The sequence below is a fragment of the Dipodomys merriami genome, unplaced genomic scaffold (genome assembly GCF_024711535.1).
Source record: "Dipodomys merriami isolate MVZ:Mamm:240054 unplaced genomic scaffold, mDipMer1.0.p SCAF_50, whole genome shotgun sequence".
Lineage (NCBI taxonomy): Eukaryota > Metazoa > Chordata > Mammalia > Rodentia > Heteromyidae > Dipodomys > Dipodomys merriami.
Window position 1 is genome coordinate 1,701,082 of NW_027206069.1, and position 17,130 is coordinate 1,718,211.

At 55.5% G+C, this 17,130-nt stretch overlaps 1 protein-coding gene across 1 annotated transcript in view; it reads left to right on the forward strand.

Annotated features, from left to right (window-relative positions):
- Cdc42bpb (CDC42 binding protein kinase beta) overlaps positions 1-17,130 on the forward strand; it is a 90,172-nt gene that overhangs the window by 25,398 nt on the left and 47,644 nt on the right. Inside the window, 3 exon segments of the mRNA XM_069997512.1 lie at positions 12,396-12,487; positions 15,192-15,275; positions 16,371-16,466. Of these exon segments, the coding sequence (XP_069853613.1) occupies positions 12,396-12,487; positions 15,192-15,275; positions 16,371-16,466 (272 nt within the window).

The following is a 17,130-nucleotide window of genomic DNA, read 5'->3' on the forward strand; positions in this document are numbered from 1 at the left end:
GTGTGTGTGTGTGTGTGTGTGTGTGTGTGTGTGGTGTGTGTGTGGTGTGTGTGTGGTGTGTGTGTGTGTGTGTGTGTGTGTGAGGGTGGGGGGGAAATCTCTGTATGTACATAGGACAACCCAGCCTTGTGCCGGGAGGGAGAGAGGACTCCATTTTATTTCTCTTCCTGAGTCAGCACAGGCCTAAGCTGACTCCCGTGTTGCTGTCATGGAGATGGACCTGGTCCCCAGTGCTCGCCTGCAGGCTCAGTTCTGCGCGGCCATCTGGGGAACTGATCTATAGTGATGCTTTTTGTTTTTTAAGGTAATTGCATAAAATAGGATGGAGAAAGCTGGCCTGTCACCACACCCCAGATGTCCAGTTCACCAACAAGCATGGGAGTTAAAAAGTCATCTCCAGAGTGTGCCGCGTTTCGTACAATCGTCTCTGTTAATTGTGCTGTAACACATATGCATATAGTCTTTCTAGTTAGCTTTAGGAAACAGCGTGTTTGTAAATATACATTCTTTGTCACAATTAAAGATTTTACTCAGAATTTGGTAATGATCAGAAAATGGAAGAACACTTGGTGAGCAAAACCATTCACTGATGGTCGTTTCTGTGCAGTTACTGTGTCTCCGGGGTGGGGGTGACAGCTCAGCACAGATGCCAGTGTGGGTGGACGTAGCGCCTGGCAGGGCAGTCCTGACAGAGCAGGGTCGCAGGCTCTAGGAAATGGCCAGTGTCTTTCTGTTGCTAGAGGAAGCGTGGATCACACCCGAGAGTTTACTGCCAGGCCTCTGTGACCCTTCCCACCCCGTGGCCCCCCACATTAGGCTTGGACTGGTGGGTTGGATGATGAGAGGGAAGTGAAGTTTTGGATGGACCAACTCTGCCTCCATTTTAAGGTGAGCACTTCATAAGTATTTGGGAACATTCTTGAGGCCACACTTTGTTCTCATACGTTAAGTTGGACTGCCCACCCTCCATGCCCCTGGGCGCTGTCTCTTCAGAGTGTGGTTGATTTTGTTTTTTTTTTTTTTTTGGGTCCGGTTGTGGGGCCTGAACTCTGGGCTTGGGTGCTGTCCCTCAGCTCTTCAGCTCAAGGCTAGCACTCTACCACTTGAGCCACAGCGCCACTTCGGGCTTTTTTCTTTTTGCTTATGTGGTGCTGAGGAATCAAACCCAGGGCCTCATGCTTGCAAGGCAAGCACTCTACCACTGAGCCACCTTCCCAGCCCCTGATTTTGTTTTTTTTTGAGTCAGCGATGGTGTTGAACTCAGGGCCTGGGTGCTGTCCCTGAGCTTTATGCACAAGGTTGTAATCCATCACTTTTGAGCTCCACTTCCGGCTTTTTGGTGGTTCATTGGAGATAAGTCTCATGGGCTTTTCTACCTGGTCTGGCTTCAAACCACAATCTGCAGATCTCAGCCTCTTGAGTAGCTAGGATTACAGGTGTGAGCCACCAGTGCCTGGCTTCATGTGACTTGACGCCTCTTCTCTTCTCCAGACTGCTTTTAGGCCAGGTATAGTGGCTTGTACCTGTTACTCTAGCTACTGTGCTCTTCTCAGGCAAAGATCAGGAGACTCACTGTTCAAAGCCATCCTGGGCAAAAAGCTATGGAGACTCCACCTCATCTTAAAAAAGTTGGGCATGTGGGCTGGGAAGGTGGCTCAGTGGTAGAGCGCTTGCCTTGCATGCCTGAGGCCCTGGGTTGGATTCCTCAGCACCACATAAGCAAAAAGAAAAAAGCCGGAAGTGGCACTGTGGCTCAAGTGGTAGAGCGCTAGCCTTGAGCTGAAGAGCTGAGGGACAGCGCCCAGGCCCAGAGTTCAGGCCCCACGACCAGACCCAAAAAAAAAAAAAAAAAAAAAGTTGGGCATGGTAGTATGTGTAGTTGGGATTCCAGCTACACTGGAGTCAGGGTAAAAAAAAAAAAAGCCAACAAACCAAACCGGAGGAGATTCTACTTGAGTAATAACTGAAGACAAAAAGGTTAGGGGTGAGGATCAAGGAGTAGAGGAGCTCAGCTAGTAAGCACGAGGTCCTGAGTTCAAACCCCAGTGCTTCTAAACCAAATCAAACCTGCTTTTGTCTGGTTACATGGATAAGACCAGTAAGTAACTGGTAATGAGCAGTGGTCCTCACAGCCTTTTGGGGTAGAGTCCCCAGCTTCCTCGTTCTCCTTGCCGCACCCCGTCAGTCCTCCGCCCCCTGTGCTGTCTCCATGGGTGATCTCATCTTGTGCAGGGAGCACGCTGGCTTCTGGGAGTCCGCACTGCCGTAGCCAGCCCTCCCGGCCTCCCGGCCAGCACTGCGCGTGGCTGCTCCGGCGGGAAGTCCTGCGGCCCCGCCTCACAAATGCAGCTGAGGCGTGAAGGCCCTCACTGCCCACATGACCCCGTGCCCTGGCCCTGCCCCAGTGCCCGCCGCTTCTGCTGCTCGCATCCTGCTTTCATTGGCAGGAGCTGTGAAGTCTGACAGCCGAGAGCCCCACCCCTCCAGTGTGCAAGGCTCTGTCCACACCTTCCGAGGGCGCTCGCGGCCTCCCTGTGTGGGGCAGAGGCCTGCGGTCAAGAGCAAAGGTGACTCAAGTGACCTTTGTGTACCCAGTTCAGGGGAGTCCTTGAGCTGGGTGTCATCGGATGGTTGGAGCCACCTCCCTCCGCACTCAGCCCGGGTACGGTCACCGCCTGGCAGTGCCCCTCAAAGGACACGGCCCCCAGGCCTGGCCCGGGTCTGTGGGACGGCGGTGTGGGGCCACGCGTTTGTGAGCCTTGGGTGAGGCGGCGGGTTCTAGGGTTACTGCACAGAGGCCTCAGGCGCCGAGGCTCACCGTCTGCGATCCCAGCGGCTCCGTGCAGTGCCTGCCCGTCCATGCTCACCGCTGAGAGCACAGGGCCCATCATGGACATGAGGGTGGCACACGGCTCCCTGCTTGGTGGTGGGGACCTCGGGAGGCCCGGAAGCACGGCGGGAGGCCCGGAGAGGCACGTGCGTGCTCCGGGCCGAGAGGCATCGGCTCCTTCAGTGCGGCTCCCGCTCGTTTCCCATAGGCTCTTCGCTTCACCAGCAGCTCCCCAAAGACAGCGCCAGGCACTGGCCAGCTGGGTCGCCTTCTCTCTGGCTGGGGACTCAGTGGACAGGGTCACCCTGAGGGGAGGAAGGGCACTTCGGGGGTGAGCGGCCATCAGGCAGGACTCTGTCAGGAATGACGCCGCCGCAGATTCAGCCCAGAGGGAATGGACGCGGGAAGCCCGTCGGTGAGGCGAGTGTGCGCGCGCAGTGTCGCCTGGAGTGGCAGCGCGGCATGGAAGGCGGGTTCCTGCTCTGCTGTGACTACGCCGTGGCTCCGCAGTGGCAGCGTGGCCTGGAAGATGGGTTCCTGCGCTGCTGTGGCTCTCCGTGGCAGCGTGGCCTGGACGGCAGGTTCCCAGCGTGGCCTGGAAGGTGGGTGCCCGCTCCTCTGTGACCCCGGCGTGCCAGCGTGGCCTGGAAGGTGGATTCCAGCTCCACTGTGACCCCGGCGTGCCAGCGTGGCCTGGAAGGTGGGTGCCTGCTCCGCCATGGCATGGCCTGGAAGGCGGGTGCCCGCTCCGCCATGGCGTGGCCTGGAAGGTGGGTGCCCGCTCCGCCATGGCGTGGCCTGGAAGGTGGGTGCCTGCTCCGCCATGGCATGGCCTGGAAGGCGGGTCCCGCTCTGCTGTGGCTCCGCTGTGGCAGCTGGAATGCGTGCTCCTGTTCCGCATGGCATCTCTGGCGTTGAGTGTTCAGGTCTGCCTTGGTGCCCCCGTGTCTGTCTGCGTCTCAGTATTGAGAATGATTTCCCTGTCGGCGCTCTGAGGCGATGCAGCCCGGCAGGCTTGCGCGGGGCCGCGCCCACACCAGCAGGCCTCTGGGAAGCGGTGCTCCGTTTCTCCATGTGTGATTGATGGTAGAGACTCGTGACTCCAGTCTAGGGAAAGTGCCTATGCATCCCGAGACGGCTCGGTTCTTGGAATGAGTGCGCATCTTGGTGATTCGACCACATTTCCTGTGGCGGCGTCAGGACTGCAGCCAGGAGGCTGAGCCTGGTGCCATGGTGGAGCCGTGGCTCCCTGCCCCCGCGGGTGCCTCCCGGGAGCCCCCCCCACTCCCCTCCCCCCTCCTGCAGAGGTGTAGCACCAGCCTGTGCCTCCTGAAGGGACCAGAGCAGGGGTGGCTGTTGCAGGGAGGGTGCTCCAGGACGGGTGGGTCCAGTGGGGCTGCCAGCAGGGGGGCCGTCCCTCAGAGCCGCTGGCTCAGCCCCCCCCCCCCGCACTGTTTGCATGTCAGTGGGTGACCCACTTTGAGGTCCTGGTTTCTTCGTGGTTAATGTGGACTTTTTGTATTGGGGAATGTAAGACAGTTCCCACGTCTAAGTGTGTGGATTAGACACAGAGCTGCTAAGGCCGGACGTGTGGAGAGACAGCAGGGAGGGTGGGTTCCACCGTGGTGCGGCCCGTCCCCCCACCGTCCCGCCAGGCTGCTCCGACAGGCGGACTGCGGTGCTAATGCTTCATTTCAGTGATCCAGCCAGGTCCTCCCGCTGCCCCCCAGTCCTCCCTGCAGCACTTTTCCTGTTTGTAGCAACACTAGGCTTCACTTTTCCTAACAGTTTGGGTCTTACTCCTTGTCGATTACCTCTGACCAGTAAGTGCAGAGCCATGGGGGATGGGGTATCAAGGATTCGGGGGTCTGGGCGCTGGTGGCTCATGCCTGTAACCCTAGCTACTCAGGAGGCCCAGATCTGAGGATCTCAGAAGCCAGCTAGGTAGGAAAGTCTGTGAGACTCATCTCCAATGAGAGTCCCAGTCCCTGAATTCAGGACTGGCGCTAAAAAAAACCAGAGTTCAGCGGGATCTGAGTTACAGATGAATGCAAAAATCAGGAGAGTGCTTCTCTTTTTTTTTTTTTTTTTTGTCGGTCATGGGGCTTGAACTCCGGGCCTGGGCGCTGTCCCTCAGCTCTTCAGCTCAAGGCGAGCGCTCTACCACTTGAGCTACAGCGCCACTTCCGGTTTTCTGGTGGTTTATTGGAGATAGGAGTCTCACTGTCTCTCCTGCCCGGGCTGGCTTTGAACCGCGATCCTCAGATCTCAGCCTCCTGAGTAGCTAGGATTACAGGCGTGAGCCACCAGCGCCCGGCGAGAGTGCTTCTCTTAATAAAAGCTCACTTATCTAAAGGTAGGCACAGTGGCACATGTCTGTGATGCCAGGCACGGCAGCGCCTGTCCCTGATGCCAGTTCTTGGGAGGCTCGACTGGGCTGTGTAATGAGACCCCATCTCAGCATCTCTCCCCACAAAAACTGTTAGCTATCTAAAGGCTAAAAAAGCTTCATTCAGTCTTTTAAAACTGAATTCCAGTATGTTCAGTGTATTCTTACCTTAGAAAATCTGTGCCCTCCCTAAGAGAGGTTCCGCGGAGCTCCCGCTCTGAGCAGCACTGGGGTGGTGGTGGAAGGCCTTCCCCGGGCCTTTGATCCAAAGAGTCGCAGCCAGGGCCCAGTGTCTCAACAGGAGGGGCGGGCTGGCGCCACCCTGAGAGCAGTTCTGTGCAGCCCCGCCCCGCCCCCTCCTCCCAGCCCTGCTGGAGCTTCTGCCCCCCTGGCCCAGCTCTGCAGGCCTTAACCCCTGCACACACCAGGTGGGCGTTTGCTCGCCCAATCCCATCGAGGATTTGTTGATGGAGTGTGAGTTTGTTTTGCTCTTGATTTGTATTCCTTGACACAGGGTCTTGCTAGGTGAGAGCTACCATACCCAGCTAGGAGCTTATGCTTCCTGAGACTTTCCACAGTTCATAGTTCACGATCACATGAGAGTTCACCCACCTCTAACATTTGTCAGTGTGAGGGTCCTAGTGTGAAGGTATGTCTCCAGACCTGCCACCGAGCAAGAGGAAAGCCTTCAGCTCAAACTAGAACCAAAAGAAGTGCATTTACAAGCATAGTATAAATTATCTTTAAAGGGGCTGGGAAGGTGGCTCAGTGGTAGAGCGCTTGCCTTGCATGCCTGAGGCCCTGGGTTTGATTCCTCAGCACCACATAAGCAAAAAGATAAAAAAGCAGGAAGTGGCTCTGTAGCTCAAGTGGTAGAGCGCTCTCGCCTTGAGCTGAAGAGCTGAGGGACAGCGCCCAGGCCCAGAGTTCAGGCCCCATGACCAGACCAAAAAAAAAATATCTTTAAAGCGGGGGTTGGGTTCTTCTTATGCAGCCCAGGCCGACCTTGAACCTGAGGTCCTTCTACCTCCTAATTGAGTTGAGATTGTATTGTGGTGCTTTTAGTATTGCTTTGCCTTCATTTATACATTTTAGGAGTATGTGACAAGCTGTGTTGCACTCCACCAGATGTAATTCATAAGATTACGTCGGTTGCAATTTGTATTGGGAAGAGAACCCTGCCACTCTAAACTGGGATGAAGAGATAACATGGGGTATGCAAAACGGCTTTACCCCCCAGCAGGCTCTGACCTCCGTGGTCAGCAGTACCTGCTTCCTGCCCCCCCCCCGGCCCCCAGCTAGGTCAAGAATGCCTGGTCCTCCCCTTCTTCCCTCTCTCCTCCCCAGAGCTAGGTCGTTCCCAGGTTATTATTTTGTGAATTGCACTACAGAAATAGAATCCTCAACAATAACAAAAAAAAATAACAGCCGGGTGCTAGTGGTTCACAACTGCAATCCTAGCTACCCAGGAGGCTGAGACCTAAGGATTGCGGTTCAAAGCCAGCCCAGGCAGGAAAGTCGGTGAGACTCTTATCTCCAGTGAACCACCAGAAAACCGGAAGTGGCGCTGTGGCTCAAGCAGTTGAGTACTTGCTTTGAGCTGAAGAGCTCAAGGACAGCGCCCAGGCCTAGAGTTCAAGCCCCATGGCAGACAAAAAAATAAAATCACTTTGGTCTTGTACCTCTCAGACCTGATATCAATAAGTGATTCTTTCTGCTTTGTTTTGTGGTTGAGGAGGAATTGGGATGTGTTGTTTTCGTTGGGTTTTACTGCTACTGTATTCTTACTAGCATACTGTGCCCATTTGCGAAGGTGCTGGGACTGAGGAGCCTGGTGCTGCTAGAAATGGTGGACTCAGTTTCCTGTAGATCCTGGGCGTCCCGCCTGGCCCAGCCCCTGTCCTGCCTCGCTTCTAGCCCGCAGCAAGCCACCTCTTCAAGTAATGTCCAGAGTGGTTCTGAAACATTCCAAAGCTTCCTAACTTAGAGAAAAGTTGTAGATAGCAGCACAGAGTGCTCTCCTCCCCATCTGCGCCAGTAGGTTCTCATGCGATAGCCGGAGCGCCGGCCTGCGTCGTCCGGTCCAGTGTGCTTCGTGCTTGCCTCCCCGGCAGGCAGTGAGTCAGCCCTGCCTGTGAAATACCCCATTTCTTGCAGATGAAAACTTTTCATTGATCAACATTTGGTTTCCTGATGGATGATAACATGACCTCCAGCGTGTGTGTGTGTGTGTGTGTGTGTGTGTGTGTGTGAGTGTGTGTGTGCGCGTGCGCTCCCCCAAGTGTGCGTGTGGTTGCGAGCCACGTTCTCAGGACCCTCCAGCGCATCTGAGTCTGGACTTGTGGGATCAGTCCAGCTGCACACATGCAGGATCCCCTCTGCACCTCGCCCAGCTCCCAGACCCAGTTCTCTGCAGTCTGCCACCTCCAGCGGGCGTGCCCTGCTGTGTCACTGGGCCTGAAGAAGAGGCCGGGGAGAGGCTGGGAGCAGGGTGGCAGCCACGCCTTGCGCCTCTTCTCCGCCTCCCCTGCCTGCACCTTGGCCTTCTGGTGGTGTGGGCAACTGCTTCCCCGAGGCATTCTCCAGAGCAGCCTCTGCTCTGATTGCTCACACTGGCTGTCCCCCGCCCCTCCGCCCCTCTGCCCTGCGCCCCTCTGTGTCCGGGTCCTGGATTCTGCGCTCGACCCCTCAGCTGTCCCGCACTCCCACCCTAGGGTTTTTCTTTTTTCTTTTGTCAATCATGGGGCTTGATCTCTGGGCCTGGGCGCTGTCCCTGAGCTTTTCAGCTCAAGGTGAGTACTGCTTGAGTCACAGCGCCACTTCCTGTCTAATGGTGGTTTATTAGAGATAAGAGTCTCAAGGACATGGGCTGGGAAGGTGGCTCAGTGGTAGAGCGCTTGCCTTGCATGCCTGAGGCCCTGGGTTTGATTCCTCAGCACCACATAAACAAAAAGAAAAAAGCTGGAAGTGGTGCTGTGGCTCAAGTGGTAGAGTGCTAGCCTTGAGCTGAAGAGCTGAGGGACAGCGCCCAGGCCCAGAGTTCAGGCCCCAAGACCGGACCCCCCCCCAAAAGAAAAAAAAGAGTCTCAAGGACTTTCCTTGCCCAGGCTGGCTTTGAACCTTGATCCTCAGATCTCGGCCTCTTGAGTAGCTAAGATGCCAGGCGTGAGCCGCCAGCTCCTGCCTCCACCCTTTTTCTTGTCCTGCTGGTTTGCGGGGCAGCAGTCCTGCGCCTGCTGGGTGTGTGCCATCCCTGCGGGGCCCCGGCTCCTGGCTGTCTCCACACGCAGGCAGGGTGGGGAACCTCACTGTCCTGAGGGCCGTGTGCACAGGCCACGTGACATTATCAGGACAGGCAGACGGGGGCGGGCAGCCAAGCGGACAGGAGAAGCACGCGTGTCTGTCCCTTGTGTACCAAATGCCATTGTGGCCTTACGTGGCTCTTGCTGCCTCTTCGTGTGTTGGTGCTGCTTGGCCCTCGTTCTTTCCACCTCCTCCCCAGCCCTCTTCTCTGGTGGGCCCGGTGTCTTGCGTGGTGAGCCTGGTTCTGCTGCTGCCGCCACCGCCGCCGCCTCCTCCTCCTCCTCTAGTTTTAGCTGATTTGCTCTCAGTTGTCCAACTCTGCTGTTACAGTGGCCTCAGAACTGTTAGCAATACTGAGTATTAAAAAAGTCTTGCTTTAGACTCCTCCCACTGGGTCTGTCTTTTGAGGGCCCAGCCCTGAGTCTCGCAGTTTATCTTTTCAAGCTCTGGTCTGGGTTGTGTTTCCAAAGTTCTTTTGTCCATACTGGTTCTGATAAACCCACGCCCGCCAAGACTGCAGAGATGAGTGAGCAGCGAGAACAGGGAAGGCAGAGTAGAGGAAGGAGCCAGATGGCAGAGGATGCCGGGCGGCCCTGGAACAGGGGCCTCCTTTGACCCCAGCTGCGGAGCAGACACCAGGAAATCTACTCGCTGAGGAGCCAGTGGCTTTTCTAAGATGGCATGGTGCTAGAGGACTTGATCTAAGTGGAAGCTGGCGCTTGCTGGGGGCCCAGGGTGTGCAGCCTCTCCTCCCTGGTGGGGACACAGAGCAGATAAACATGGACTTAAAGTGGTACCTCTTGTTGATTATAAAATACACAACAGGTGGAATAAAGGGTTAAATAGTTTTTAAAGCCACTAAAGAGAAAATAAGATTGCGTATCAGATCTACTACGAGTTGATCATCTTTCTGAGCCTTAATAAAATGACCCAGAGTTGTTTTATTTTGGTCGTGGGGCTTGAACTCTGGGCCTGGGCGCTGTCCCTCAGCTCTTCAGCTCAAGGCTAGCGCTCTACCACTTGAGCCACAGCAGCTCTTACGGCTTTTTCTGCTTATGTGGTGCTGAGGAATCAGACCCAGGGCCTCATTCATGCAAGACAAGCGCTCTACCATTATGCCACCTTTCCAGACCCACCAATCAGTTTTTCTTAATTATTATTTTATTGAAGTAGTTGTCCAAAGAAGTTCCCATCCTACAAAACAGTACTTGAATACAAAGTGTCTGACAACATTGTCACCCATCTCTCCTAACCCACCCCTTCTCTCTTTTCCTTTCTTTTTTAAATTGAGAATAGGTGATTACATAAATTTCACATATTTCACAGTATTGTGTAATACTTAAAGTCACAAATACATTTTAACCTTTACAAGGCAAATTGTCATTATCATCTACCAATCGGCTTTATTAAGATAATTTTGTTGAAACTAATGTTCACGGGGTGTGGTGGTGTATTCCTGTAATCCCCATTTCTCGAGAGATAGCCACAGGAGGATCATGAGCTAGAGGCCAGTCCAGGCTGTTCTTAGTAAGACTCTAGCTCAGAAATGAAAACAGGCTGGAAATGTAGCTCAAGTGGTAGAGCAGAGGCCCTGGGTTCCATGTTCAACACCAAAAAGAAAAAAGTAGTTTTAGCACGGTTGAGATGAAACGTGCCGCTTCCTACCTGTTTATGGTGGAGGAAGGGCGTTTCCAGCGGTCACGGATGGTCATCACAGCAGTGTGCGGCCAGGAGTGGGCGGTCATACAGTAGTCACCAGCCTGGCCGGGAGCCGGGAGTGGATCTGCACACACGCAGCCCGCGTGCCGCCAGCCGGCGGGATTCACTGTGACCCAGCGTCTGTGGGACATTAGGGACCTTTGGGGAGCATGTCCTCAGATCTCACCCTGAAATCATCAGGCATGAGAACACCCATTACAAACTCACCCCAAAATCATCTTCGGAAGTAAATGTATGCTCAGTACACGCTGTGGTCTGTCAGTTCAGTGACCAACTATCACGTAATACAGAAATGGAAATGTGGATTTCCAAAGCAGAGCAGATGCAGCATGGAGATGAGTATAAGACGTGTGTGGCGGATTTGAGCTGCGCATGGATGGCATCATCGTAGGTGGGATTCGCTTCTACTTCCTTGAATGCTTCTGTATGGTTTGTGCTTTTTGCACCATAGCTAACAGGTGTGGATGTTGGGCTTTTTGTGTAGTCTGGAATGCTGGGCTGAGCCACAGCCTCGGGAGCTCTCTACCTCCGTGTTTCAGGTGCCTGTGTTCTGGCTGATTGGTCTCTTTCCCCCCTACACCCTTCTTCATGCAACTCCCCTCTCCTCCCTTACCTTACTGGATTTAGGACCTCGCCTACTTTGGTCTGTGAGCCCAGTTTAACTCCGTTCCCTTGTTAAAGACCTTGTTTCCTCATGTCACTTTTTTTTTTGGGGGGGGGGGGGCTTGCACCGCTAGTACATTGTCCACAGAAACCTGGCTCTGTTTCCTCATCTGTAAAATGGGCACAAGCACGAACTCAAGTCAGTGCAAGGAGTGCAGGACCAGGGCCTGTGTGTCTAGCACGGGCCCTCCTGGGTGCACGGAGCGCTCCACCCCGGCAGCCTGCGGGGAGTCTCCTGCCCCGGCCCCGGGCTCCTGCGTGCTCCGCTGTTACTGGGCAGAGCTGTCCTCGAGGACAGGGCAGCCTTCCCGTGAGCCTCCGTGGGTGACGCTGGTGCGGACCAGGAGTTGGGAAGAAGTTCAGCATGTTTTTGTAGCGATTGTATTTAGTTGTTCCATTGTTGTGACAGGATGTTGTACAGTGGTCACCGTTTCCTGTCAGGCAGACCGGGTAACTTTTCTTTTTGGACAGTGTCATCCCTTCCTTCACTTCCACCCAGTTTCCCTCTCTAGCCTCTGCCCACAAGCTTCATTTTCTGCAGTGTACACTGAATAGCATAGGTTCCCTCCCCGTGGGGCCCTTCTAAAAGACAAAGACACTACCACCCACAACCGCAACAAACGCTTTTCCATTTCCTGGGACTTGTTGTCATAGGGCATTTTAAATATTCAGAAGTTACGCCTTTGGGTTTCCTCCCGTAAGAGTAATTGTATTTCTTTTTTTAATCTTATTGTCAAGGTGATGTACAGATTGGTTATAGTTATATACATAAGGTAGTGACTATATTTCTTGTTGAACTTGTTCTCCACTTTCCCTCCCCCAACCCTCCATTGTATCTCTCATAATAGTATAGTTGTTGATAAATATCTGTAAATTAGCATAAATATAGACTTCTAAAGCCTTTCTGATAGTAAATATTTATTTGTTGGCAGTGTTGGACTCAGGGCCTGGGGGCTGCCCTGGAGCTTTTTTTGCTCAAAGCTAGTGCTCTACAACCTGGAGCCACAGCTCTACTTCCAGCTTTTTAGGTCTTTCCTGCCCCAGCTGGGTTTGAATGAGATCCACAGATCTCAGCCTCCTGAGTAGCCAGCGGTCCCCCACCAGAGTAGATGTTATGTACAAAGCATTTTAGCTGGTGTCAGCAACTCTCATCTATGATCCTAGCTACATGGGAGCTAGAGATTGGGAGAATCCTTATTAGAGGCCAGCATGGGCAGACGCTTGCAAGACCCTGTGTGAAGCCAGTAGCTGGGTGTGGCGTCACACCCCTGGCGCCCAGCTACAGCCGGAGGCATACATGGGAAGATTGCCGTCCAGGCTGGCTCCGGCAAAACCGGAGACCCCATCTCAAAAACAAGCAGAGCAAAAAGGGCTGGAGCTGTGACTCAGGAAACCAGAAGCCTGGGGTTCAGACCCAGCACCATGGAAAATCTCAGTCGAGTTTTAAGATAGCATTAATTTGTTAAATTCATTTCTTCTTTCTGTTGACAGCAAAACCATTTACACAGCTGGTGAAGGAGATGCAGCTTCACCGCGAAGACTTTGAAATCATCAAAGTCATCGGAAGAGGCGCTTTCGGTGAGGTAGGAGAACCTTCCTCTGTTCTCTTCACCCCAAGGCCGGGCTTGGGGCGCTCCTTGCCTGCTTGGGGTCTACCATGGAGGGAAACCTTGAGTTCTACGTAAAATAGAGACTTCCTGAGGCTCACGCCTGCAGTCCTAGCTACTCATGAGGCCGAGAGCTGAAGGCCAAGGTCCTAAGCCAGCCCAGGTAGATACGTCTCCAGTTAACCAGCAAAAAGCCAGAACTGGGGGGGCTGGGAAGGTGGCTCAGTGGTAGAGTGCTTGCCTGGCATGCATGAGGCCCTGGGTTCGATTCCTCAGCACCACATAAGCAAAAAGAAAAAGCCGGAAGTGGCGCTGTGGCTCAAGTGGTAGAGCACTAGCCTTGAGCTGAAGAGCTGAGGGACAGCGCCCAGGCCCAGAGTTCAGGCCCTACAACCAACAACAAAAAAACAAAAACAAAAAACCAGAACTGGAGCCCTCCCCAGGCTTCAGATGTGGACACCAGCTGTGAGCAAAACTCCTGGGAGGGAGAGAGAGCTCAGGGCCCTGGTGAGTTTAAGCCCAGTACTCTGGCACATGCGCGTACGTACTCACCCACCCCCTGGGTGGTGAGTAGCTCATTGGCTGGTCGGGCGGCTTTTGGTGTTAGAGGACAGAGAAAGGCTTTCAGGTTCCGGCAGCTTCCGTGCAGAGTCTTTGCTACCTGGGTGAGATGAGCGGATCGCCCCCCGCCTTGCGCCCAGCCGCCTTGGCTGCAGGAGCCGCGGGACGGGGAGGGACATGCCACCCAGGTGTGGGGTGGCAGGTGGCCACAAGCAGAAAACGTGAGAGAAGGAAGGGAAAGCTGTCTTGCCAGCGTGGTGCGTGGCTGTGCCGAGTGGTCTTCACGCGGGGTGGTGCGGTGAGCTTGCAGCCAGCAGCCCTGTGAGCCGGGCTCCGGCAGGGCCCAGGGAGCTGCGTGCGGCCTTCTTGCCCGGCCTCAGCCTCGTGTACACTGCACGTTTTTGCAGTGTCCTTGGCACGCGTGTGTTCATTCACACAGTGACTCGTTTTATGGTGCTGGGGGGTTAGCCCAGGCCTCGCAAAGGCTTTTCTCAGCTTCGGAGCCCCTTTCCCTTTGTCTTGCCCCCTTCTCCCATGCCATCCACCTGTGTCCTCACTGTTCCCACGGCCTGGCCTCAGTGCCCGGTCCTCACAGCCTCTGGGCCTGGTCTGCTCAAGCTCCTGCGGCTGCCGCCGCCCCTGGACCGCCCCAGCACCCACACCCTCCGCCTCTGTGAGGACCTGGGCCTCGATCTGAGATGGAGCTCTGGATGTGTTCCATGCAGTCCTGCAGACACCCAGCTCCGCCCCCGTGGCCAGCCCACTCGCGCTGCGTGGCTTTGAGGTGGCCCACAGCTGACAGGGGGAGGGGGCAGGGAAGCTGCTCATACCCACCTGGGCCTGTGCTAGCGTGGCTAGTGGTAAGCCAGGCATTTGGACAGGACGGGGAGGGCGCCTCCTGCTGGGCAGGGCTCTGAGGTGTTCGTGCCCTCATCGCTTGGGCTGCCGTCAGGGCGGCAGGCCGAGGCCTGACCACCACAGAAGTGTGGTGAAGCCAAAGAGGGGCTGTTCCTTACATCCCACCCCAGCTCCTGCTAACACAGTTTACTGTCAGGATCGGGAGACCAAAGGAGGGGCCGGAGGGGCTGCTTAGGCCTCTCCAGCAGGCGGCACGGCCACGACACGCCCACAGCTCCTTGGGGGCGGGCTGGACTCGCATGGGGTGTTTAGAAAGGGGGAAAACCAGGCTTCCCATCTAAGAACCGTTTGATGATGCTGCGTACAAATGTGCTGACCGGGTGCTGGGCCACCAAGGGCTCAAGTCACTGTCACAGAGCAGCCATGGTGTCACAGCGGAAGTGACTCCCATAGCCAGGGCAGGACCTCGCTTACGAGTGAGCCGGGAGGCTGTGCTGAAGAGGTGGCGTGGAGGTGGCCTTCAGGGACTGGCTGGCCACCAAGTCTGACCGCAGAAGGCGCCTGCCCTCGCCAAGCACACCAAGCCTATGATGCTAGCTCAGGCTGTGGTTTGGAAACTGAGGCCCAAGTCCCTGCGGGCCACACAGTCCCCGCTCCTGTTTGGCAAGCACAAGATGGCTGGCTCTCCCTGTGCCACGGGGCTGGCTGGAGCGGCGATGGGCCCTGAAGGGCATGGAGAGTGCACGGAGCTCGCCCAGGAGCCCTGGGGGAAGTCAAGGGTTTGTTGTGCCAGTACTGGGGCTTCAGCTCAGGGCTTCATACTTCTACTTGGCTTTTTCCACTCAAGGTGAGCGCTCTACCATTTGAGCCACACCTCTACTCCTAGCTTTGTGGTAGTTTCTTGGAGATAAAGAGTCTCACGGCCTTTCCTGCCCTGGCTGGCTGTGAACCATGATCCTCAGGTTTCAGCCTCCTGAGGGGCTGGGACTACAGGCGGGAGCCATGGCGCCCAGCTATCAGGTTTGTTTGCAGTGAACATCTCCAGATGTACCCTGGGTAGAGTGGGTGAGCCCAGGAGCCCGTTGCTGATGGAGATTTTCCACGTGGTGTGTGTTTAAGTCAAATTTCGCTGACCAGGGCAACCTTTATGTAGAAAGCTTTCCTTGGGGTCCCAGGCGGCTAGGATTCCACTGTAGCAGTAAGTATGCAAGGATTTTGTTTCATGAACTATATTTTTGTGAAACTCACATTTGTGGTCTAGGTTGCTGTTGTCAAGATGAAGAGCACCGAGCGAATTTATGCAATGAAAATCCTTAACAAGTGGGAGATGCTCAAGAGAGCGGAGGTGAGTGGGGTGGGGGGGGGAGGGATGGTGCCAGAATGAGCAAAAATGGAGAGCCAGCTAATCAGAAAAAGCCAGAAGTGGGGCTGTGGCTCACATGGTAGAGCACCAGCCTTGAGCACACAGGCCACGCAAGACCATTCTTGCCTTGAGTTCAAGCCCCATTACTGGAGGTTTATGTGTGAGGAAAGGATGGTGGCCCTAGGCTGTCAGCCTCCGCACACAGGCCGGCTCCCGGCAGCCGGTCCTCTGCCGGCGCAGCCTCCTGGTTTCTGTTGGGCTCCTGGCCAGCATCTGCTACACGTAGAACCTGAGAGCTCAGCGCAGGTCCAGGTGGGCTGGGGCTGGAAACCTGCGGCACTCGAGGCCTGCGTGGGCCCGTGGGCCTGCCCCGGGGGTGGGCACTCCACTCCCGCAGTGGTTCCCATGCATGCACGCCCCGCAGGGAACAGTGTCAACATCAGGCCACGGCTGTCTGGGGTCTGCAAGCCCTCTGCCGTCCTCCCACCAGCCCACCCTTGGTCCCTGGGCTCAGGCCGGCCATACTGAGCAGGTGAGCTGTGCCACAAGCCCAGCACCCTTCCCTGCCCACCTCAGAGTGGTAGCTGCCGCTGGGGCTGCCATAAACACAAACCTCCTGAGCTGCGCACGCGCATGCGCGGACCTCCATGTCTTGTACCCTGTGCTGTGGCCCGGGCCTTGCAAGCTTGTCCTTACCCGGCTGCTAGAGGAGGTTCTGTGCGCACCTGGCCACCAGGTGTGGCCTGACTCTGGGAGGCCAGGTGTCCACGTCCCGGACACAGGAGGCCGATCGCGTAGAGAGGCAGCAAGGGAGTGGACCAGAGGTGCGGGCCACAGAGATGGCCCTGGGGAAGGAAGGGAATCTATGCTCCGGTGGCCTGTGCCCTGGCCCAAGCCCCGACGGGACAGTCACAGCTGCTTGGCCTCATAGCTGCTAGAGACCATGCGCGCATGCGTGTGTGTGTGTGTGTGTGTGTATGTGCGTGCGTGCGTGTGCGTTGCACAGCCTCTGCGCAGCAGGAGGTCTGGGCGCTGTTCTGGGCCCCTGGTGGGCACTCACTGTCCGCTCTCTCACAGACGGCGTGCTTCCGGGAAGAGCGGGACGTGCTGGTGAACGGGGACAGCCAGTGGATCACGGCGCTACACTATGCCTTCCAGGACGAGAACTACCTGGTACGTAGCCTCTGCGGCCTTGCCATGCCTTTGCCCCTGTGCACTTCCTTAAGAAATAGAATGTAGAAGGGACAGGCGCTGAAAGCGAGTGTGTGGCTAGATAAAGCTGAGGATCGCCGTAATGTAACTGCAGTAGTGTCCAGCAGGACTTGTGCGGAGACCGGCGAGCTAATCTCCAGCTTGTGGGTTACTTTGTTCTCTGGGTATATTACATTTAAATAAACTGGAATTTGGAATGTTTGTTAACTCAAATTGCATTACAAGAAAACTGGGGAGGGGGCCGTGGCTCTGTGCTGGGGTGCTTGCCTGCCCTGCCTTCATCACCACCAGGGAGAGGGACAAACAGAGCTGGGTGCGTGGTGTGTGGTGCATGGTGTTTGGTGTGTGTCTATAATCCCAGCACTTGAGAGATTGAGACAGCAGAACTTAACTTCATGTAAGGAAGAAAGGGAAGGAGACCTGAGGGGAGGGAAGAATAAAGAAAAAGAAGTGGAGGTGTGGCTCCATTGAGAGCACAAAAGCCAAGCATGAATGTGCGGCCCTGGGTTCAAACCCCAATAATGCCACCAAAAAGAGTTGCCAGGCACTGTTGGCTCACACCTGTAACCCTGGCTACTCAGGAGGCTGAGATCTGAGGATTGCCATTCAGAGCCAGCTTGGCAGG